Source organism: Acomys minous (genome assembly GCF_964271855.1).
Source record: "Acomys minous genome assembly, chromosome: 12".
Lineage (NCBI taxonomy): Eukaryota > Metazoa > Chordata > Mammalia > Rodentia > Muridae > Acomys > Acomys minous.
Window position 1 is genome coordinate 3,306,033 of NC_140493.1, and position 23,527 is coordinate 3,329,559.

General features: G+C 51.8%; 1 protein-coding gene across 2 annotated transcripts in view; it reads right to left on the minus strand.

Annotated features, from left to right (window-relative positions):
- Window positions 1-1,025: 1,025 nt before the first annotated feature.
- The window catches only part of DIP2B (disco interacting protein 2 homolog B), a 182,019-nt gene continuing 159,517 nt past the window's right edge, over window positions 1,026-23,527 (minus strand). For both annotated transcript variants that reach the window (XM_084751454.1, XM_084751453.1), the window contains 11 exons: window positions 23,151-23,260; window positions 22,512-22,642; window positions 18,293-18,461; window positions 17,228-17,398; window positions 14,415-14,476; window positions 12,885-12,942; window positions 11,331-11,405; window positions 9,765-9,942; window positions 6,831-6,954; window positions 3,351-5,112; window positions 1,026-3,291 (listed from right to left, as the gene is read on the minus strand). In XM_084751454.1, coding sequence (XP_084607580.1) covers window positions 4,860-5,112; window positions 6,831-6,954; window positions 9,765-9,942; window positions 11,331-11,405; window positions 12,885-12,942; window positions 14,415-14,476; window positions 17,228-17,398; window positions 18,293-18,461; window positions 22,512-22,642; window positions 23,151-23,260 — 1,331 coding nt within the window. In that variant the 3' untranslated portion in view covers window positions 1,026-3,291; window positions 3,351-4,859. The remainder of the gene's footprint in view (window positions 3,292-3,350; window positions 5,113-6,830; window positions 6,955-9,764; window positions 9,943-11,330; window positions 11,406-12,884; window positions 12,943-14,414; window positions 14,477-17,227; window positions 17,399-18,292; window positions 18,462-22,511; window positions 22,643-23,150; window positions 23,261-23,527) is intronic.

Genomic DNA, 23,527 nt, shown 5'->3' on the forward strand with positions numbered 1-23,527 from the left:
TTCAGACAGTGCTCCCCCAGCTGGTCACTCTAGTCCCCGTCTGCTCCCAACCAACCTTCCTTACATGTCACAACTCTTCCTGCAGCTCCTGGAGGGCAGACCCCACATCTTTCTCCAGCTCTCAACAGTGTCTGTGCTTGGTGTGTCCACTGACTTGGGGAGGGGCGTCCTCAGTGCCAGGATAGCTTGGTCCACACCACAAAGGCAAGCGTCGCCTCAGAGAAGGCACCGGGCAGATGCAGCCTGTAACCCGGGCCTAAGAACACGCGCCACATAGTTCAGAGGGAAGCAGCTGGGAGCCCTGCCCTGAGAGAGCCTCATGGTGCAAAGAGCTGACTCTGCAAGTTGTCCTTTGACAGTCACACAGCTAAGTTCCCCTCACTCCCAACAGAAAAAATCCAAGTGAAATACTCAAAACAAAACCAGGGGCTGGAGGCAGCTCGGCAGTTAAGAACACTTGCTGCTCTCCTGCAGAGGGCTCAGGTTTGGTTCCTGGCACCCATATGGTGGCTCACAATCATCTTTAACTCAGTTCCATGGGATTCAGTGTCTTCTGGCTTCCTCAGGCATGCATGCAATGCACATACATTCAGGGAAAACACTTATACAAATAAAGATAAAAATAGCAAATCTTCCCCCCCCCCCCACAGGGTTTCTCTGTGTAGCTTTAGCTGACCTGGACTATCTTTGTAGACCAGGCTGGCCTCGAACTCAGAGTCATCCATCTGCCTCTGCCTTTCGAGTGCTGAGAAAAGATCCCAAGCTTAAAAAAAGAAAACTTGGGACAACTGCCTTCCTGGTTTGCAAAGTGTCCCTTGGCCTAGCCCCCTTTAGTTGCACTGGCTCTGGAGCTCTCAGACCACTGCAGTCACCTTCCCCGAAACAGGGAATCGCTGGGGCTATAGGGAATGTTTAGCTTGAAAGAGGCCTGGGGTCCAATCCCAACACCACACACAAACACACACACACACACAAACGCGCGTGTGCGCGCGCACCACACCCAACGTGTGAAGGATTAAACACAATCAAGCATCAATATTTATTAACACAAGACAAAGGAAACACATTCAATGAGTTAATAGAACACTGTCCAGCCAGATGTTAAATTTAAAAATGTATATCTAATCTAACTTCAAATAAATAAAAAACCCTTTATACATAATTACACAGTACTATAGCTTGAATTTGACAGGGATAGATACCATTTTGACAGAAAGTAAACAAAACAGCATTTAGGACTAAAAAACTTGATGTGTCTTTGCAGTCTCTTCCTCGGGCTGAAGCTCAGGGCCCATCTGCACACTAAATCAGGGCTGTTGCGTGGTAAAGCAGGGGCCACTATGCGGGCGGAGGGCTGCAGCCCCTGGCTCCAAGCATCCTGGTTTCACAGCAGAGCAGATGGCACAGATAACACTAAGGCAGGCTAGGCTGGAGTTCCAGGGTAAGGTGATGACTCTTCATTGCTTTAAAGTTCTTGGATAGTCAAGGAAAGTAACTCATTTGGCCAAGATATTGAGCACCATGCCTGGGGCAGAGACCTTAGCAGGAGCCTAAGGCCTTGGGCCCTGGAGACTCCAGTAGAGCAGGGAGCGAGTGATGCCTAGGGCCGAACTAACGTGAGGAGACAGGACACACAACCACATGCTGAAAGCCTTGGTTCTGGGGAGAGCCGGGCGTGTGTGTGTGTGTGTGTGTGTGTGTGTGTGTGTGTGTGTGTGTGTGTGTGTGTGTGTGGCATTCTGAGGGCTCAGGGTGGCATGTGCAGTTGGACTATCTCCCTGCTCCACCTCAGTTGTTTTCCCGAGGGCCAAAGGCTCAGGGGTTTCAAGACTAGAAGATATCTCTCGCCAGGTGTGGTTGGTTGCATAACCCTGTAGTCTCAGCACTGCAAGGCTGAGGCAAAAGCATCTAGTTTGAGGCCAGCAAGGGCCATACAGTAAAACCTCACTACACGCACGCACAGAAAAGTTTACTTTTTTGTCATTAAGATAGGGGTTTACTCTTGGTCTAGGGCCCCCTCCCCATGTTCAGTAGTAAGGAAGGGCTGTAGGCATTTTTGTTTTATTAATAATGGATTTTGAGGAGTGCCTTCATTGTCAGTTCAACCATTAAGTCTCCACTGGCCGTGGAAAGGACAGAGCCACGATGCCATCTAGATCTCCGTGGCCACCACAAACCCCATCGCAGAGGGAGCAACGACTGCTCAGCCTGTGTTCCTCTGCTAGTACAGTCTGGTTGGAGGGATGGACCCAAAACAAAGCCACAGGGAAACAAAGTAGTCATTATCAGAAGGGGGTGAGTGCCTGCTGCAGCCTCAGTACTCAGGACAGAGACAGGAAGACCAGAGGTCCCAGGCCAGCCTGGGCTACGTGGGGTGAGCTCAGTGGTAGGGGTTTGCCCAGCACAGGCCCTGGGTTCCACCCCAGCATTGCTTTAAGAGAGATGTCCTGGGAAGGACGACCTAGCTAATGGCCCCAAGTGGCTGGCAGCCGGCCGGCGAGAGGGATACAGTGCTGTGCTTCACAGGATCACAGGCCGCACTGCCCACTGGCCCATCTGGCCACGGGGATGTGAAGTGACTGCTGAACTAAAATGTCTTTAATATACACAGCATTTCCAAAATGAAAAAAACAAAACAGAAAACATCTCAATGATTTTACATCATAGTAATAGTACTTTTGGTAAATATATTAAAATCAACACCATGTTTAAGAAATGTTTTAAAGATGTGTTTAGTTGGGTTTAGTGGCACACGCCTTTAGTCCCAGCACTTGGGAGGCAGAGGCAGGAGGATCTCTGAGTGTGATACCAGCCTGGTCTACAGAGCAAGTTACAAGCAGCTGGGCCTATACAATGAGACCTTTTTAAAAAGCAGTTATTAGGAAAGCTCAAATTACAGTTGTTAGGAAACCTTAAGTAAGCTGTGGCTCACAGTACATTTACTGCAGACAACGTGTCCCTAGGTGGTGACACCAAGATAATAATTTGCATTTGTAGTTCCAGTCAAGACAGTTTGGTCTGCGGTGTTTTCCTTAGAACCTGCAGGTTGCTGACACGGAACTGTTCCATGCCCAGGCCCTGCTTTGCTTAGCAAGTACCACTGGCTGCTGTAAGAGCTGCACACGGCAGCATACACCTGTCCTCTCAGCCCGGAAGAGGGGCCAGCCTGGGCTGTATGGAAAGACCCTGTCTCAAAAAATAAAGCAAAGCAAGTATTTTAAGACTTCCAAAATAAGCACTCATCATAAATGAGTGATGCCTAGAGGGCCGCCGCTGCCTGGGAGGCGACTCCTTCCCCGCACTCCAAGGCCTCCTGATGCCTAGAGGGCCGCAGCTGCCTGGGAGGCGACTCCTTCCCCCGCACTCCAAGGCCTCCTCCATCACACGCAAACCAGCCCTATGCAGAGGGCACAGCCCTGACGTGGGAGCCAGGTCTCCCTTCCTTCCCTGCGGCTTGAGTGGAGGAAGACTGCGGAGAAAGGGCCACAGTGTCTGGGTCGTGAGTCTGAGGACAACCTGGGGTGCTGGCCTGGGGAAGAGTCTGCTGTTTGCTTAATAAACCTTATTTTAGGGTAGTTACAAGTCTTACAAATCGCTTAAAAACACATCTAGTTTACAGGATGTTACAGTGGGGTAAATAATATGTATTATCAAAATAGTCTAAATAAATATTTACACAATAGACCAGAACAGGTCAAAGAGAACTGCTCTGATTTAACAGGTTAATTCTTTTTCACTTGAGGTTTTCTTTAATTTTTAAAAATATTTCTGTAAGAAAAAAATAATAAAATTTAACTATATTCAAATACACGAAGTTTCAGCCCAAAGAATGGAAACTGAGCCGGAGTCCAGCACAGCCCCGTCCAGAGTGTGGCTCTGGCACCAGTCACTTCAAAAGAGTCTCTTGCACACGTCCCTGTTTCAGAGGAGCCTGGCTGTTCTGGACACCCAAACTGGTTAGTTGTCGGATGTGGGTGGCCGACAGTCCCATGGCCCCTGCCGCCTGAGGCCACAGCGCGGCCCTCAGCTTCAGGGGAAGCGCTCTATGTAAACTGTGGACACAGAACAGGAGAAGCCTGCAACTCTCCTGCACTCACGCTAGACGATCGGTGTGTTAGGAACGGATGCGTCTTAGCTACTCGAGCACTGACAGGACGTTTCTCAGCTCGGAGGAATGGGTGCAGGAACCCTTAGGAGCTCGGGCTAACTGAGGACACAAGTTAAAACAAGCGCAGGCAGCTTCGGTTGTGCAGCACCCCACAGAAGGTGCTGCGCTGCTGGGCCTTCAGCGGAAGCTCAGCTGCCCGGGTGCAGTTACGCAAGCGATTGCCCAGTTCCTTAGTTAAGCTATGCGCACTCCTATCTACACATTTAAACGTGGTCAGAGTGTTTACACTGAGAATTAGACACACACAGCTTTCTCATGTGAGTTAACTGATTTGCTTATGGCTGACTCAAGCTTGGTGGTTTCGTGTTCAGAAACCCCACGGGACACCTGACTACAGGAAAATGGAAAATACAGTACAGGGTGGGGAGCCTGGGACTCAGATTTCCCCTCTTGTGAATTCCTTAAACTCCTTACAAAAGTCTAAAATGTTAGGTAAAAATACAGCATGTATACCAGATGAGGGAAATGCAACATGCATGTAACTGCTTTAGTAGCGCGCTGTCTCGGACGCCAGAGCTCAGGTCTGAAGCACTGTTAACGTGTCCATTGCCACCACAGAAGTCTCCTTTCCTGGGGCTCTGGGGCTGCAGCGTCCCACAGCGCGAGATGAAGGCTGTACTGCAGCTATCTTCATGGCGGGGGAAAGCCTGCACCTAGCCACGGGGCTTCCCTGTGGCCCCTCCTGGGCTGGCTACATGTTGTAAGCCACATAGATCGGGTCCAGCTGGTCGGCTAAGAAGCTGTCCCGGAGGTGCATCCTTTGCTTCTCTCCTCTGGAGTTGATGGGGACGACCCCCGGGTCCACCACGACCACAACACCAACGATGAGGTAATGTTCTTCTAGGACCACGTTGGTCACGAGGGGAACCAGGTCCAGGGCTTCCTGCTCAGAGCCACACAGTTCCACAACCACCACCAGCAAGTTGGTCCACGTGAACACGGCACTGAAATGCCAATGGTGCTCAGTTAACATGCAGCCTTTAAAAATATTACTTTTATTTTACGAGTACGGCTGTCCACCTGCATGTATGTAAGTGTGCCACGTGCATGCAGGGCCTGAGGAGGTCAGAAGAGAAATGTGTCACATCCTGGAACTGGAGTTCCAGCTGGTTCTGAGCTGCCATGTGGGTGCAGGGAACAGAACCTAGGTCCTCTCCAAGAGGAAGTACTCTTAACCGGTTAGCCATCTCTCCAGGATATGTGTGCCATGACGTATGGAGTGAGAGGACCAGTGAAGGGTCAGTTTTTGCCTTGCACAGTGTGGTTCTGGGTTACACTGGTGGTCTGACTCAGCAGCAAGTGCCTTTCCCTGTGTGGCGCTGTCCCTCTGTCACGCTGTTCCTCACTGTGCGCCCTCCTCCTGGATGTCAGCTAGAAGCCAGCAGCCATCTGTGTGAGCAGCTGTATGCAAATTACTTTCTATCATTAATAACCCAGAATAATACTCGGGGCTGAGGCAGGAGAATCTCTGTGAGTTTGAGGCTAGCCTTGTCTACATTAGTGAGTTCCAGAACAGCCAGGGCTATTGAGAGAGACCCCGTCTCAAAACAAACAGACAAAAAAGCGAGAGTGAGGGAGGTGCTGGAGAGATGGCTCAGTGGTTAGTAGCACGCGAGTTGCAATGACTTCAGAACCTATGCTGGGGGACGTCCACTGCAGGACTCCAGGACCTATGCTGGGGGACGTCCACTGCAGGACTCCAGGACCTATGCTGGGGGACGTCCTCTCCAGGACTCCAGGACCTATGCTGGGGTATGTCCACTGCAGGACTCCAGGACCTATGCTGGGGGACGTCCACTGCAGGACTCCAGGACCTATGCTGGGGGACGTCCACTGCAGGACTCCAGGACCTATGCTGGGGGACGTCCACTGCAGGACTCCAGGACCTATGCTGGGGGACGTCCACTGCAGGACTCCAGGACCTATGCTGGGGGACGTCCACTGCAGGACTCCAGGACCTATGCTGGGGGACGTCCACTGCAGGACTCCAGGACCTATGCTGGGGGACGTCCACTGCAGGACTCCAGGACCTATGCTGGGGTATGTCCACTGCAGGACTCCAGGACCTATGTTGGGGGACGTCCACTCCAGGACCTATGCTGGGGGACGTCCTCTCCAGGGCACCTGTGTATGTGTGGCGTGCACTCACACACACAGACATAGGAAAGCCCAGAATGAAGCCAGGAGGTGAAACGCAGTTTTAATTTGAATGAACTTCCCCTTGGCATGAGGTTGGATAGTGCTGAAAGGGAAAGGCAGGCCCCGCAGCAGGTGTAACCCTCGCCTTTCCATTTGTTTCCACTGACAAAAAGCACAGGCTGATTTGATCCTTTTGGTAACCAGGAAGCACAAGCAAGTAGGGTTAGGTGAGCCTCTGTTGTTAGTAATTTCTTAGCATTTGCTAACATGTACTTGTGGGTTCTGGAAGCGGTGCCCCAGTCCTCAGGCGCGGTGGTGAAGACCACTGGGCACCTCGCGGGTCAAGGGGAGCCTTTCAGTGGCCTTTGATCTTAAGTCACAGTCCTTCTTACCACATCATACTGACCCCCAGAGGCAGGGGACCTGCTGACTCTAGTTTTAAGCCTGCCCTTACACACTCACTCACTTCCAGTGTTCCACCACACTCCACTACGGTGAGCAACAGGCTGATAAGGGAAATTACCATTCAGCAATGCTCCTGTGCACTCGGGACACAGATGTCTCTATGTCGATCGGATGGTATCGTAATCCCCTTAGCTCCAGTGTCTCATCCAGCGCACCCACTACATACAGGGCGTCGTGACGTTCTGAAAAAAGGAGGCAGCACAGGCTCAGATACTCACCACATACAGGAAAGGGCACAGGGTTGAGCCAGGTATGGTGGTACATGCCTGTAATCCCAGCAGAGGCAGGCGATCTCTGTGAGTTCAAGGCCATCCTGGTCTACAAGAGTCCAGGACAGCCAGTACTACACAGAGAAACTCTGTCTAGAAAAAGAGACAGGACTGACATCACCAGTCAGCTGGCTATGACTCTAGCAAATTCAGTAAGGTCCCGAGCCCTGCTACTGCTCTGTGAGTCAGAAATAAGGGTAAACGGCCGCTGTGAGGGCCGTACTCTGCAGTTTAAACTGAAGATGGCACAGGAGGTAAGTTTAGTCCTCAGAGCCTACAGGAAGGTGAAGGAAAGAACTGACCGCACAGGTGTCCTCTGACCGCCACATGTGTGTGGTGGCATGCACAAACATGCACACTGTTTTTATTTCATGTGTATGGATATCGCCTGTGTGTATGACTGTGACTAGAGGGTGGCGCTGCAGCTGTGAGCTGCTGTGTGGGTGCTGGAATCACACCTGGGTCCTCTAGAAGAGCAGCCAGTACCTTTAACCACTGAGCAAACTGTCCCCAGGCCCATGCCTTTTTTTTGGGGGGGGGGGTAAAGTTTTTGCTTTTTAATTGTGTATACATGTATGCCTTGTATACATATGTGTACATATGAGTGTAGGTGCCCTCAGGGTCCAGAAGAAAATATTAGATTCTCTAGAGCTGGAGTTACAGGTGGTTGTCAACTTCTTGATGTGGGTACTGGGAACTGAATCTGGGTCCTCTAGACGAGCTGCAAGTTCTCTAACTGCTGGTTTTGCAAGGTGGTTGATACGGTATATTGTTATATGTGAAAAAGTAGCCATTATTATGATGATGATGATGATGATGATGGTGATGATATGATGTGATTATTACTATTATTATATTATGTGAGCTGTGTAAAGTGCTAGGGAGACACAGATAATAAAACAGGTCTGGCTCTGAAGACCTAGATGGAGTCTGGTGAGATGGCCCAGAGATGCTGGTTAAGAGGACACACCAGTGGAAGGAACACCCAGCCCTGCAAACTCTCTCTTTCTCTTCTCCCATCATGTGCACAGACATGCAAACACACACACACAGACACACACAAACACACACACACTAGTTAAGTTAGTAAACAAAATTTGTTTTGTAAAGATGTAGCTGGATGCTGAGTGTGGTGGTGCACGCCTTTAATCCCACTGGGGAGGCAGAGGCCGGTGGATCACTGTGAGTTCAAGGCCAGCCTGGTCTACAAAGTGGATCCAGGACAGCCAAGGCTACACAGAGAAACCCTGTCTTGAAACAAAAACAACCCCCCCCCCAAAAAAAAACCCCACGATGCAGCTGTGGGATGTGCACACAGGGATCTCTCTGTAGTGAGTTAAGCGCAGGCAGGAGCAGGCACGAGGTCTGAGGGGTTGGGACACCTGTGAGCCTGACAAGGGTTTAAAAAGAACTGGAAATGCTGAACCATGGCTGAGCCTTGACAAGTGACCAAGAATTATCTAGATAAGGCTGGGGAAGGGGAAGGAAGGGCCATCTGAGGCCACGGGGCGGCAGTCATGAACCACTGTTTCTAGCTGTCCTCACAGAGCTGAGGTGAGGGAAGACAGACTGCAGCGCGTGTGGCCAGCTTCAGCGCAGCAGGCACACAGAAGGAAAGCGGTTCTGCAGTGACTGCTGGCAAGAGAACTTCTAGCCGATGATGCAACAACAGCAGAAACGCAGCAGCAACTGAGTTATGTGGCCTTTTCCTATGTGTCAGCGCTGAGCGCACCACATCCCTTCCATGACACAGAAGACACCAGCTCCAAGTGTTCAGTAGACAGGTGCGGTGACTGCTCAGTCACAAAGCACACCCAGGGCGCCTAGCTAGGGCCTGCAGCCTCCACCTCCTGGAACAGCTTTCCCAAGAAATAGGGAGAAATCACCCCTGCCAGCTAAGGGAAGTGGTGCTGTCCGGCTGAGGCCTTCCCAGCACAGCATGCTGTTGTCTGTACCAGTTCCTCATGGGCAGCACGGCCAGTGCTGAGTGTTCTGCAGCAGCTGCCAATGCCAGTCAGGAAGTCAGTGTGCAGCAGGGGGCAGAGAGGCTGCGATAAGCATCTGTGCAGAGGACAGCTTTACCGAGTCCTCTGACAGAGCGCTGCCAAAAAGCAGGCTTGGGTCCACTTTAGAAGCAATTCCCAGGCCAAACATGGTGGTGCACACCTTTAATTCCAACACTCTAGAGACAGAGACAAGTGATTCTCTGTGAGTCTCTGGCCAGCCAGGGCTACATAGTTAGATCAAAAAAGAACCAATTCACCCTCATGGATTGAGAATGTTTCTGAGCCGGGCACAGTGGTACACACCTTTAATCCCAGTACTGGGAGGCAGAGGCAGGTAGATCTCTGTGAGTTCGAGGCCAGCCTGGTCTACAAAGCGAGTCCAGAACAGCCAAGGTTACACAGAGAAACCCTGTCTTGAGAAAACAAAAACAAAACCAGAATGTTTCTGTTCCTCCTGCACTCAAAATGATGTTGCAAGGGCAGAAGAGCCAAAGAGCTGTCCCAGGAGACGAGTCAGCTCTCGGTGTCAGCCCTCCTCAGTCTGCTCTGCCCAGGGAGTCCACCCATCCTTAGGAGCATCTCCAGTCGCTCTAACCCCTGACAGTCCTCAGAAGGCAAAGCTACTTCAAGTGAGTGACTTCAGAGAGGGACTGTAGTGCCCAGCCAGTGAGTGCTATGTGGACCAGGCAGCGGGGAAGAGAACAGGCAGGACAGTACCTCCAGTGGCTGCTGTGAGCTCAGTCCTGCGGACGAACCCGAGATATCCTGTCCGGGCCCAGAGTGTCTGGGCAGCATCCCCAAAGCTCAGGCGGGTGTTGAAATGATCAGCTTGAAGGGTCTCACTGTCATAGATGGTGTAGTAGCCGCTGGCCGTGTGTGGGCTGTTCACCCAGATCTACAGAAGGAAAGTCAACTGTGTCAGTTCAAGTCTCCTAGGACAGATTAATGGCATTTTTTAAAAATCTCATTTTCATATTACTAGCACAGCCACAATAGCATGTAGCTGTCATGTACCTAGCATTTGCTCTCTGCTGGACTTTACTGCCTGATCTCCATCAGTTCTGACACATAGGGCGGCCACAGAGCCACATCACTGTTATTTTCACTATACTGATAGAAAGACAAGTCTAAAAGTTCTCCCATGAGGCAGGACTAGAAAAGAGCCCTTGCCCTGGTGGCTGGCACCAGAAGCATCTCCTAACCACTAGACTGCACTGCCTCCCTGGGTTCACTCTCACCAGCTTCCAGAGTCCCACAAAGCACCAAGGCACAGTTACCACACTTCTGGTGTAACCATGGCCCAAGGCTCTTGGGATTCCAGCAAAGGACACTTGCGTTTACAGTGGATAAGCAGGGCAACAGCTGACAACAAAGCTAGGACAGCCACCATAAGACCTGTGGAGAACTTAAGCAACAGCCTGTGTCTGCGCGCTGCACATGCGGGTTCTAGTCCTTCTGTGAGGCGCGTGTCATCCTGACTGAAAACAAGGAGCCAGTGCTGAGAAGGAAGCAGAGGCCCCGGCCTGGACAGGCTGCTGTCTGGCTGAAGTGGTTTCAATGAGAACAGGCCCATAGGCTCATACATTTGAATACTTGGCACTATTTAAAAGGATTAGAAGGATTAAGAGGTGTGGCCTTGATGGAGGAAGGCTTGGAGGTTTCAAAAGCCCATGCAAGCCAAACTCAGAGGGAGTCTCCACGCCCCCAGGATGTAGGTCTCAGCTACTGCTGCAGTGCCTGCCAGAATGCGGCCACGCCCCACTATGATAAAACTCTGAAGTCTCAGCAAGCTCCCATTAAATGGTCTCTCATATAGTAGTTGCCTCTCTTTCCCGCAACAGAACAGTGACTGAGGCGGTGGCAGGGTGGCTCTCGGGTAGCCACACTTTCAAGATTCCTCCCAGTAAGCTATGGACCCATCAGCATTCCTCGGAGACACGGGAAAAGAACCTTAAGAGGGTTTCCATACTAAGCAAAAGAGCAAAACCAGTAAATCTGGGCTGTAACTTTAGGAGAATGAACAACGTATCCATGTGGCTCCCTTGGTCCCAGCCGTTCATAGGTGGGAGCAGCAGGGTGTGGCCAGTTAGCTTTCGGGCCAGGGGCAGCAATGAACACACCGAGACCATTTCTACCCAGTCATGATTCTATCTCAGCCTCCTCCTCCGCCCCTTCCCATAGCCAGCTGTCCAAAGAAAACAGCACTGGGGGGCGGGGGAATACAGTAGGAGACCTTAAAATCTTGGCGACTGATTTCAGAGTGAGAATCAGAGTCCCACCTACCTCACCAAGGTGAGAGTCTCCAACGGGTCCTTTGGTCTCAGGGTTAACAATAACGACCTTTACTCCAGGTAAGATCTAAGGACCAAAGGGAAAACACAAACAGTTCCACCAAAGCTCACACGTGGGCTGTGCTTACCTTACTGCAGGTCCACCTACCACCTGCATCTGGCTTCAACCCCCGCCCTGCAAACAACTAATGCCTTTTAGGAACTTGTCTTCCAAGTCTTACTAGAAATGGCAGGAGCAGATGGAAGTGGCCATCACTTGAGGGGCCCCTGTGGTGCTTGTCTGTTCTTGGTCAATCTTCCTCATCTTGGAGACCCAAGGACCAGTAAGTTTCACTCTCAAACTAGAACACAGACTGCCATCTCCTCACAGAATGAGAAGCCTCTGCTCAGGGCCATAACAGTGAGACTCTGGCACATAACTCAACCCTTCCCAAAAAAGAGACAGGTGTGTGTGTGTGTGTATGTGTGTGTGTGTGTGTGTGTGTGTGTGTGTGTGTGTGTGTGTGTGTCCCTGTCCACCTGGAGCCCACTCACAGCCAGCGCAGGTGGCAGTGGGGGGCTGCAGTAGTGAGAGCCCCGGCATCAGGATCTTCCCAGAGGGAAAAGAAACTGCTGGCTGAGCACAAGGCTCACCAAAGGTGTTCCTCGGGTCAGGAGTGCAGCTCAGCAGGAAGCCACTTGCCTAGTATGCACAAAGACCTTTCTAGCCAAAAAGGCAGGTGGGCGGGCCATTCTGGCTACCTGCCTCATGCCCTGTTAACTTTTAGCTTAATTGTCTAAAGCCTGAGGCTGACTCCCAGGGCTTAAGTCTCTACAACCTGGAAGAAGGGAATAAAGAGGCCGCTCCCTGAAGTCCCAGCCTGCCCTCTTGACATGACATCCCTGCTCCCACGGGCACCGTGGGTAACATGCGCAGGGGAGGTTAGGCAGGCTGTCCTTTCATTTTTCTCTCTTCTCTGCCTTGGCATTCCTAGGCGGGACCCTGAGACATCTGCAGGGTGGGGGACAATGGGGATGGGGAGCCCTTGAGGATGGAGGGGAAGGGGGTGAAGGAATTCTCGGAGCTGCTGCTTCCTCCATAGGCAACACTACTTTTCGCTACCCTGTGGGTGCTAGCTCTCCTACAGCCTGCACCTGACTTTCAACCTTAGTGTTCACAGACAGAACTCGCTCTCTTTATGTCCTGTTTATCCATCGACTTTGCCAGGTCATCAGCAAAGAATGGCATGTCTGCGGTATTAAAACACTATGGAGACAAGGCCACATGTGCTCTTTAGGCATCTGAAATCACTTGCTAAAGTGAAACGCCAGGCTCCCCTGAGCTCCCCCCTCAGGCTCCCCTGAGCTCCCCCCTCAGGCTCCCCTGAGCTCCCCCCTCAGGCTCCCCTGAGCTCCCCCCTCAGGCTCCCCTGAGCTCCCCCCTCAGGCTCCCCTGAGCTCCCCCCTCAGGCTCTCCTGAGCTCCCCCCTCAGGCTCTCCTGAGCTCCCCCTCAGGCCTGAGGCTTCTTTCTCCAGCCCACTTGCCCAGCAGCTAGCAGAAGAGTACCTTTCCAGATTCAGAAAGCAGGAGACTCTGGGGGGCACCCCGCTCCACAAGACGGACCCTGCAGACGAACAGCAGTGAATGTATACAGTCTTTCTAAAACAGAGTTCACCTCTGCACCTGCCTCCCCAAGGTGTCTGACTAGCCTCTTCTGTTCGCACCAGAGCAGGGTTTTCCTACACTCCCCGCTCTTGATGCCTGCAAACCCACTTGCTAGGTTTCACTAGTAGTTCCTACTGTGACAACCAAGTGTTCCCAGGCATGGGGAGGTCTTAGGGGATGTGAGGGGCAAGGCTCTCCAGGGCAGGGATGCTGTATAAGACACCTGCTGTGAGGCCAAGCCAGTGGTGCTGGGAGGTAGGGGCAGAGGGCTTCATGGGGCTCCATGGCTAGTATTTTTGTCAGACTCAGCAAGCCACGGGTCTGAGACAAAGACCCTGTCTCAAAACTCAAGGTGGGGAGCTGGAGAGATGGCTCAAGAGGTTAAGAGCACTGGCTGCTCTTCCAAGGTCCTGATTCAATTCCCAGCAACCACATGGTGGCTCACAACCATCTATAATGAGATCTGGTACCCTCTTCTGGCCTGCAGGTGTACATGCAGGCAGAACACTGTGTACATAATAAATAAATAAATCCTAAAATCAAGGTGGATGGTCCCTGAGGAACTGAGTAACAAGGTAGTCTTCTGGCACATGCGCACGCACACACACTAAATATAAAAGCAGTTCAGCACAGGTGTAGCCTCGGTATGCCACCAGCCTAGAGTGCTCAACATCTCAGCAGAGCTCACTGAGGGACCAAGCGCTCAGCTCTGCAAACCCTGGAGTCAGACAGTGCTGTCTTGTCTATCTTTACTTTTAAACTGTAGAGCAGTGACACTCTCCATGCTTGCTTTTGTTTTGGAGACAGGGTCTCCCTGTGTAACTCTGGCTGTCCTGAAGCTTGCTCTGTGGACCAGGCTGGCCTGGAACTCACAGAGACCCACCTGCCTCTGCTGGAGTCACACCCTGCCCGACAGAGGTATTTTGATAGAGCTAGGAACTACATTTTAGTATGAACAATGCAACATGCTCCCACATGCCTGTAATCTAGCAGAGTCAGAGGCAGGAGGACGACTGTGAGTCTTATGCCAGCTTAAGCTATATAACAAACTGGGGTTTCAAATCATACCCCACCCCTTGTATGAAGAAAGCAACCCCCAAATCAATACCAATGAAGCAACTGGAAGATTAAGCTTTTTTGTTGTTGTTTTTTCGAGACAGGGTTTCTCTGTGTGTCCTTGGCTGTCTTGGACTCACTTTGTAGACCAGGCTGGCCATGAACTCACAGTGATCCACCTGCCTCTGCCCCCCAGTGCTAGGATTAAAGGCGTGCGCCACCCCGCCCAGCTACACTTTCTTTCTATAAGCGAACACTCTATCATTTATTTATGGTAGACACGTGAGTCCTTTCCTTCCTGGTACCACCCCTCACGGTGCGAACAGAAAAAGGACAGCGGTGCCGACGCTGCCCCAGGCTCTGGGCTCACCATACCTGTCATGTCGCAGTGACTTCAGATCTACGTACACGGTTGTGGGATCAGGCCCTGAGGTTCCCTGAAAAACAACAGACCAGCGCAACGTTTGTGTGAAGCCCGAAGGAACAGCCTTGCTCCACAGATGCGAAGCGCCCCTCAGAAAGCTCATGCTCGCTCCGCTTGCGCAGGCTCGGCACTGGCTTCCTCCTGCCTTTCTCTACAGCAGTGAAGCAGCTCCAAGCCTGGGGAAGGGGGGCGGGGAGAGGAAGGGGGAGGGGGACAGGGGGAGGGGGGAGGGTCCCACCCACCCACAGCTCAGAGCAGGGAATGGTGAGAGCAAGGGGCACAAAGGGGCTCCACAGGAAAGTATCGACACCTCCTGCAAGCAGCTTGACCTGGGTCACAGGAGACCTCACAGTCTTAGTCACGTTCATTCACTCTCATCCACGCATGTTCTGAGAGGACAAGCAGTTAGGCAGATCCAGGGAGTAGCCAGGGCTGCACTCCCTCCTGAGCTAACATGATACCGTGCCCTAGCAATCCACCCGGATGGCCACTGAAACTATGGCCAAAGGCCGCATAGCTGGGTGGGCTGCTGGAACCACGGATGGCTTTTGCACCCATCTCAGGTCATAAAGCTCCTTGAAGAAACAGAGTTAAAAGGTAGGAACATATCTGTAAAATTTGGGCTCACAGCTGCAAAGAGCCCCACCAGGGATAACACTGCCTAGTGACTGACCAGCAGGGTCCACCAGAGATAACATTGCCTAGTGACTGACCAGCAGGGTCCACCAGAGATAACACTGCCTAGTGACTGACCGGCAGGGTCCCACCAGAGCTAACACTGCCTAGTGACTGACCAGCAGGGTCCACCAGGGATAACACTGCCTAGTGACTGACCAGCAGGGTCCACCAGGGATAACACTGCCTAGTGACTGACCGGCAGGGTCCCACCAGAGATAACACTGCCTAGTGACTGACCGGCAGGGTCCACCAGGGATAACACTGCCTAGTGACTGACCAGCAGGGTCCACCAGAGATAACACTGCCTAGTGACTGACCAGCAGGGTCCCACCAGGGATAACACTGCCTAGTGACTGACCAGCAGGGTCCACCAGAGATAACACTGCCTAGTGACTGACCAGCAGGGTCCCACCAGGGATAACACTGCCTAGTGACTGACCAGCAGGGTCCACCAGGGATAACACTGCCTAGTGACTGACCAGCAGGGTCCACCAGGGATAACACTGCCTAGTGACTGACCAGCAGGGTCCCACCAGGGATAACACTGCCTAGTGACTGACCAGCAGGGTCCACCAGGGATAACACTGCCTAGTGACTGACCGGCAGGGTCCCACCAGGGATAACACTGCCTAGTGACTGACCAGCAGGGTCCCACCAGAGACAGAGTTGATAAAAAACCTGGTTTTATGGCCACATTCCTTTTTGCTCACCAGAGACAGGGTTAATAAGAAACCAGACACTGGGGCTGGAGAGATGGATCAGAGGTTAAGAGCACTATCTGCTCTTCCGAAGGTCCGGAGTTCAATTCCCAGCACCCACATGGTGGCTCACAACCACCTGTAACTGAAATCTGGTGCCCTCTTGTGGTGGGCAGGCACATGTGTGGGCAGAATACTGTATAAATAATAAATAAATCTTAAAAAAAAAAAAAAAAAAAAAAAAAGAAACCAGACACTTCCCTGGACAAGATAGTGAACAAAGAGAACAAAGAAAGCTAAGCCATGGGTAGTCTTGGAACCTTTTTCTGTAGCCTGTCACCCTTAGACACTAGGCCTCTGTATGTTACTCAACCAGTAGGTGCTTGCCAGGTTGGAGCTCCCCTGCTTTGGGGCGCTGGGAGGGATAGGAACCTATAAATTTACCCTCAGCTCAGAGTTCAAGGCTCTTTCTGGATACCACTGTGGTGGTGACCGGTCAGTGGCCAGCTCAAGTTGAAAAAAATTAAAGTGTGTACTGCATTGGTATCGAGTCCTGGTGGTCTTTTTGGGGGTTCTCGCAATCTGGGTACAGTTCTTGCCTCATGAGTTGCTGAGCAGCATAAAATCAGATTGTTCTAGACCTATCCAGAACAAAGTGCCAAAAAGATGCAGGCTTATTTTTAAAAGGCAAAACATGGGGGACAGGAAAAAAATAAGGCTCTATATTAATTTTTTGTTAGTTTGTTTTTCTAGACAGGGTTTTTCTTGTATTCTTGGCTGTCCTGGACTTGCTTTTTGTAGAGCAGGCTAGCCTCAAACTCACAAGATCTGCCTGCCTCTGCCTCCAGAGCACAGGGATTAAAGGCGTGAGCCACCACACCGAGCTGGCTGTATATTAATTAATAAAATGCAAATTAGAGCCAGGCGCACGCCTTTACTCCCAGCACTTGGGAGGCAGAGGCAGGCAGATCTTGTGAGTTCAAGGCCAGCCTGGTCTACAAAGTGAGTCCAGGACTAGCAAGGGTTTACAGAGAATGCCTGTTTTGAAAAACAAAACAAAACAAACAAAAAACAAATTGGACTGAGCAGAGGTTCCTGGAGCATACTGCACGAGGAGCCTTACCTACTGGTGTGCTCGAGTGTGAGTGCTTCCTGAGCAACCCGGGACCTGTGGGCCAACCCTGGGGCAGCAAAGTACCTTTTTATAGAGGAGCATAAGCACTTAGAGCAGGCGGAACAAGAGGCCTAAAACCCCACACTTGCCATTCTTAGCTCTCTCAGGAGACTCAGGCAGGGGGACTGCAGTGAGTTCAAGGTGAAGCAGCAGAGACTCTGTCTCAAAGAACCCGCACAGCACAGCAAGAGCGACTGCAACGGCCCAGTGTTACCTGTAAACAAATCGCCACGTTGACTCTGGATCCGAAAGTGGTGCTGACAGCTCGAGGGGACAGACCGACGTCTTTGAAGAGCTTGGAGAAGGACTGCTGCAGGGCGATGCGGGGCCGTTCCTCTGCTACCACCACACAGGTCCGGATGCAGGACAGGTTGATCCCTCGAGTCTGCGAGACATAATTAGGAAGAGTCCTTCTTGTTAAGGAAAAGCCAAGGGCTGCCTTCTCAGGCCAGAGAAGAGCTCAGCTCAGGCGGCCCAAGCGTCTGGGAAGAGCGGCTGCAGGCAGGTCTGCTCTTTCTTCTTAGTCTGAGCCCCTGGCTGGTGGGAGGTGCTAGGCTACAGTGTCCACGCCCTGGACTTCATCATGACCACTGCAAAAAGGAGGGGGAGGGGCCTACAGCCCAAGCTCTCGGGCTTTTCTTTTCTCAGCAATGCATTGGTTCTTGCCCACTTTCCCTCAGATTTCTCTCATTTGCTAGGAATAGTAGAAAAACAAACCCAAACTGGGCATGGTGGTGCACGCCTCTAATCCCAGCACTCCTGGACGCAGAGGCAGGCGGATCTCTGTGAGCTGGAGGCCAGGGAAGCCAAGGCTCCACACAGAAACCTTTCTTGGAAGGGAGGCTGGGAGGAGAGAAAAAGAAACAGAAACCCAGAGCCCTGGGCAGCTAACTTGCCGCCTGCTTTAGTTCCTGGCGTCTATTCCTCTGTTCAGGAGGAGTCAGCACTTGCCTTCCTCATACATGGTCACTGGGCGCACACATAAACGAGGGCCTGTTCTGCAGCGTTTCCAGGGTTCTGGGGTTTTGATTTGACCAGGTGAGTTTCCCATACCCGGAATTATATATATTATAATACATAATAATTATATTACTATATAAATAGATTCTCTCCCTCTCCACAAAGAATAAAATTAGGCTTTGAAAGATTGTGCTAAGTTAGGACGAGGAAGGTTAAGGCCCGCCACTAACGAGCTATCCACTCAGCCCTGGCCAGGGAAGGCTAAGGACAGACAGACACGCACGCTGGACACAGCCCTGCCTGCGGCGGCTGTGCTCACCTTCAGCACCTCCACCTGGTTGCCCAGCCCTCTGGTGCAGAGCTCCATCACTGAGTAGGAGCAGAAGGTGTCCCTGATCTTGTACTGGTTGACAGTGGCGAGCCAGAGGAAGACGTTGTTCTCCAGCTCCACAGGAGGGATCAGGACGGACTGGTGACCCGAATAGACGCTGCGAAAAGGAAGTGGAGAGCTGACTCGTTTACCTCAGCATCTTAAGAGGACCAGCAGGGAGGGGACGGCAGAGAGCCACCCTGAGTACAGGCTGACCATTCCCCCTACTCCTGTATGACTCCCAAGACAGGGGACCAGACAACAAGCAGGCTGCAGTAGGTGTGGGTACAAATTCACAGCAAGAGCCAAGAGCTCAGAATAAAGTCAATTCACTCAAACTGAGGAAGTGGGGCTGGTGCCTCCCTAGGTGGGGAGCACTCAGGGAGTGTCTGCGAGTGGGAGGTGGGGTGGGCAGGCAGAGGAGTACGGAGCGTGCATGACATTGCGGGAGTGGAGTGCGGAGGGAGTGAGTCCGGAGCAATTGTGGAAGGTCACAGCTGTCACACGAAGCTGTCACACTTTACCCTTGACCTTGGCTGTGTCTTTATAAAACTAAAAGGGGGGAGAAATTGGAGGCAGAGCCCTGAAGGCTGGGAGACGTTAGAAGGAGCCATGGTGGTCCAGGCGAGGGATGGTGAGGCCTGAATCCCAAGAGTGCAGCAGAATGAGACAGAAGGAAGGGGAAGTCACCTGTGAGACCTGCAGGCATGAAGACCACAGGCGTGAAGACCACAGGTGTGAAGACCACAGGTGTGAAGACTACAGGCATGAAGACCACAGGTGTGAAGACCACAGACATGAAGACCACAGGCGTGAGGACCACATGCGTGAGGACCACAGGTGTGAAGACCACAGACGTGAAGACCACAGACGTGAAGACTACAGACATGAAGACCACAGGCATGAAGACCACAGGCGTGAAGACCACAGGCGTGAAGACCACAGGCGTGAAGACCACAGGCGTGAAGACCACAGACATGAAGACCACAGGCGTGAAGACCACAGGCATGAAGACCACAGGCATGAAGACTACAGACATGAAGACCACAGGCATAAACACCACAGACATGAAGACTACAGGCATGAAGACCACAGGCGTGAACACTACAGGCGTGAACACCACAGGCATGAAGACCACAAGCATGAACACCACAGGCGTGAAGACCACAGGCGTGAAGACCACAGGCATGAAGACCACAGACGGGAAGACCACAGACGTGAAGACTACAGACATGAAGACCACAGGCATGAAGACCACAGGCATGAAGACCACAGACGTGAAGACCACAGGCGTGAACACTACAGGCGTGAAGACCACAGATGTGAAGACCACAGGCATGAACACCACAGGCATGAAGACCACAGGCGGGAAGACTGCAGGCGTGAACACCAAAGACATGAAGCCTACAGGCATGAAGACTACAGGCATGAAGACCACAGACATGAAGACCACAGACATGAAGACTGCAGGCATGAAGACCACAGGCATGAAGACCACAGGCATGAAGATTACAGGCGTGAACACCAAAGACATGAAGCCTACAGGCATGAAGACTACAGGCATGAAGACCACAGACATGAAGACCACAGACATGAAGACCGCAGGCATGAAGACCACAGGCATGAAGATTACAGGTGTGAACACCAAAGACATGAAGCCTACAGGCATGAAGCCTACAGGCATGAAGACCACAGGCATGAAGACCACAGGCATGAAGACCACAGGCGTGAAGACCACAGATGTGAAGACTACAGGCGTGAAGACCACAGGCGTGAAGACCACAGGCATGAAGACCACAGGCATGAAGATCACAGGCATGAAGACCACAGGCGTGAAGACCACAGACGTGAAGACCACAGGCGTGAAGACCACAGACGTGAAGACCACAGGCATGAAGACCACAGGCGTGAAGACCACAGACATGAAGACCACAGGCATGAAGACCACAGACATGAAGACCACAGGCATGAAGACCACAGACATGAAGACCACAGGCATGAAGACCACAGACATGAAGACCACAGGCGTGAAGACCACAGGCGTGAAGACCACAGACATGAAGACCACAGGCATAAAGACCACAGGCATGAAGACTACAGGCGTGAACACCAAAGACATGAAGCCTACAGGCATGAAGACTACAGGCGTGAAGACCACAGGCATGAAGACCACAGGCATGAAGACTGCAGGCATGAAGACCACAGGCATGAAGACCACAGACATGAAGACTACAGGCATGAAGACCACAGGCATGAAGACCACAGGCATGAAGACTACAGACATGAAGACCACAGACATGAAGACTGCAGGCATGAAGACCACAGACATGAAGACCACAGACATGAAGACTGCAGGCATGAAGACCACAGGCATGAAGATTACAGGCGTGAACACCAAAGACATGAAGCCTACAGGCATGAAGCCTACAGGCATGAAGACCACAGGCATGAAGACCACAGGCATGAAGACCACAGGCGTGAAGACCACAGGCATGAAGACCACAGGCATGAAGACCACAGGCATGAAGACCACAGGCATGAAGACCACAGACATGAAGACCACAGGCATGAAGACCACAGGCATGAAGACTACAGACATGAAGACCACAGGCATGAAGATTACACGCATGAAGACCACAGGCGTGAAGACTACGCCTCTAAACCCAGGACCAAGGGTCTACGAACGCCAGAGTTGGGGTCTGGGTCAAGGAAGACCTCATCAACTTTTCTTCCGGGTAAAATGGCTACTTTGCCAGGGTGTGAAGATGCAGTGATCTCACCTGCCCACAAGGGGAGGCCTTGAACTCATGGCCAATTTCATCATAGTCTACCAAGTGCTAGAATTACAGGACAGGGCACCACGCCATGCTCTTTTCCCTTTAAAAAGATTTTTGTTTCACTTTATCCATCTATCTATCTATCTACATTAAAAAATTTTTTTATGGTCTGTCTTTCTTTCTTTCTTTTTTCAAGACAGGGTTTCTCTGTGTAGCCTTAGCTGTCCAGGCTGGCCTTGAACTCACAGCGATCTGCCTGCCTCTGCCTCCCCAATGCTGGGATTAAAGGCATGCGCCACCACCTCCCGGCTCTTACGGTTTTTCAAGACAGGGTTTCTCTGTCCTGTAGCCCTGCCTGTCCTGGAACTCACTCTGTAGACCAGGCTTGCCCCAAACTCAAGAGATCTGCTGCCTCTGTTCCCAGCGGTGGGAATAAGGGCGTGCCCCGCCACTGTGGTTAAAGACACGCCACTACAGCAACAGATGGTTGTGGCACAATATGGGTGCTGGGAACTGAACATGAGTCCTCTATGAGAGTAGCAAGTGCTCGTAAGTGCTGAGCCATCACAGCAGCCCCTTCTTTTCCTTTTTGAGAAGGGGTCTTCTCAACCCCTTCTCAACTATGTTATACAGTCATGTTGCCTTACGATTCTCCTGCCTCAGCCTCCCAAATTTCTAGGATTACAGGTACAAGTACTATTCTTGGTCTTGTTGAATTTTCCCAAGACCCAGAAATGACTTTAATGTATAGATAGGTGTTGGCGCTATACAGACTGCGGTGCAAATGCAAGCGAAAGATAATGCCTAAGTTTTCATCTGGGCCTTGGCAGACAGAACCACCCCAATGGAGACAGGGACACAGGAGGACAGCACTGGAGGAGTGACAGGCACTTGTGAAACATTCATAGTGTCTGCACAGGAAGTGAAAACTCAGGCATGAGATAGTTTCCTGGCAGGCAGTAAAAAGAGCAGGGACTTGCCAGTCCTCAGGAAGCAATCTGGTCAGGGCAAACTGCTGCGCTCCAGCCACATGATGTCACTGCATTCCACATGCCCTTCCTGCCAAGCCTAGGGGTACATGCTGGCTGTCAAACATGTTTCACTCCACCCGAGAATCATCCTTCTAACTTGGCTCTGCTTCTAAAACTCGGATTACAGGATGGAACAGAAAGCAGGTAATGGGAACAGTGCCATTTTATAGAAGGAATAAAACTAAGTGAAGAGAATGAAAAAAGCAATATAAATAAAATTAAGCAAACATCAGAAATATATAAGGTGTTTGTATTTTGGAAAAAGCTGTATTTTACTCGAAGTTTACCAAACAAAATGAGCAAAAGGGAGGGTGAGATGGCCACAGTCCCCACAAACCCACGGTTGGGCTTCTCCATTACCTGCAGAGACACCAGAGCGCAAAGCCAAGTCCACAGTAGGGATCGAGGCAGATGGCGATCTGCCGGGAAGAGTACAGCTCACACTGCAGCTTGACGGCTCTACAGAGAGCATTGACTGCAGCGTGTGACATCTGCAAAGCAAGGACACAGACAGGAGGGAGCTGGCACCCCACACTAGAGGACCTGCTTTCGTCAGCTTGGCTCCCCAAACTCTCAGTATGACATGTGGGTTTTATTGTTTCATAGCCTAAGTACAAATGACAGGATTCTAGTCCGTAGCTGGCAGTCTCACGGTACCTGAGGTGAGCGCTGCAAACTGACTGTGCCCAGAGTGTGCACTATCTGAAGCATCTGTATTCAGCCCCAGCACTTCGCAGTGCAAATCCTTTGGGATGATTTTCTCCGGAAGAGCCAGTGCTCAGACTTAAATATAGCCAGGACACTTGATCCTCCACCCACTGGCGCTGCAGCCAGCCCCCATTCTGCGGTCCTGGAGCAGCAGCCCCCACTCTGAGGTCCTGGAGCAGCCAGCCCCCACTCTGAGGTCCTGGAGCAGCAGCCCCCACTCTGAGGTCCTGGAGCAGCAGCCCCCACTCTGAGGTCCTGGAGCAGCAGCCATGGCCGGCACGACTGCTTTACCTTCACTCCCGTGAGCATGCCCGTGGTGGAGACACTGAAGTCCAGATACGCCAGCATCTCAGGGGTGGGTGGTTTATACAGCTGAGGCAACCGCTTCCGGGGTAAGTCATCTGCAATGCAAAAAGGAGGCTTGCTGTAAATCGGACATGCTCCAACGGGGAAACCATCCCTCCCTCACTGCTTCTGCGGCTTTCCTAGCTGAGCCAGCTTCTGGGGAGTGCGGAGGCCTGCACTCGTGTGCTTAACCCCGCAGCTCATTATGGTCATCTTCAGCAAGACGGGGGGGGGGGGGGGGGGGGCTGTGATCCACTAGGCAAAGGGTACCAGCCAATCCACACCATGTGACCTCATCTGCAGATGAAGGGCGCCATCGTGCC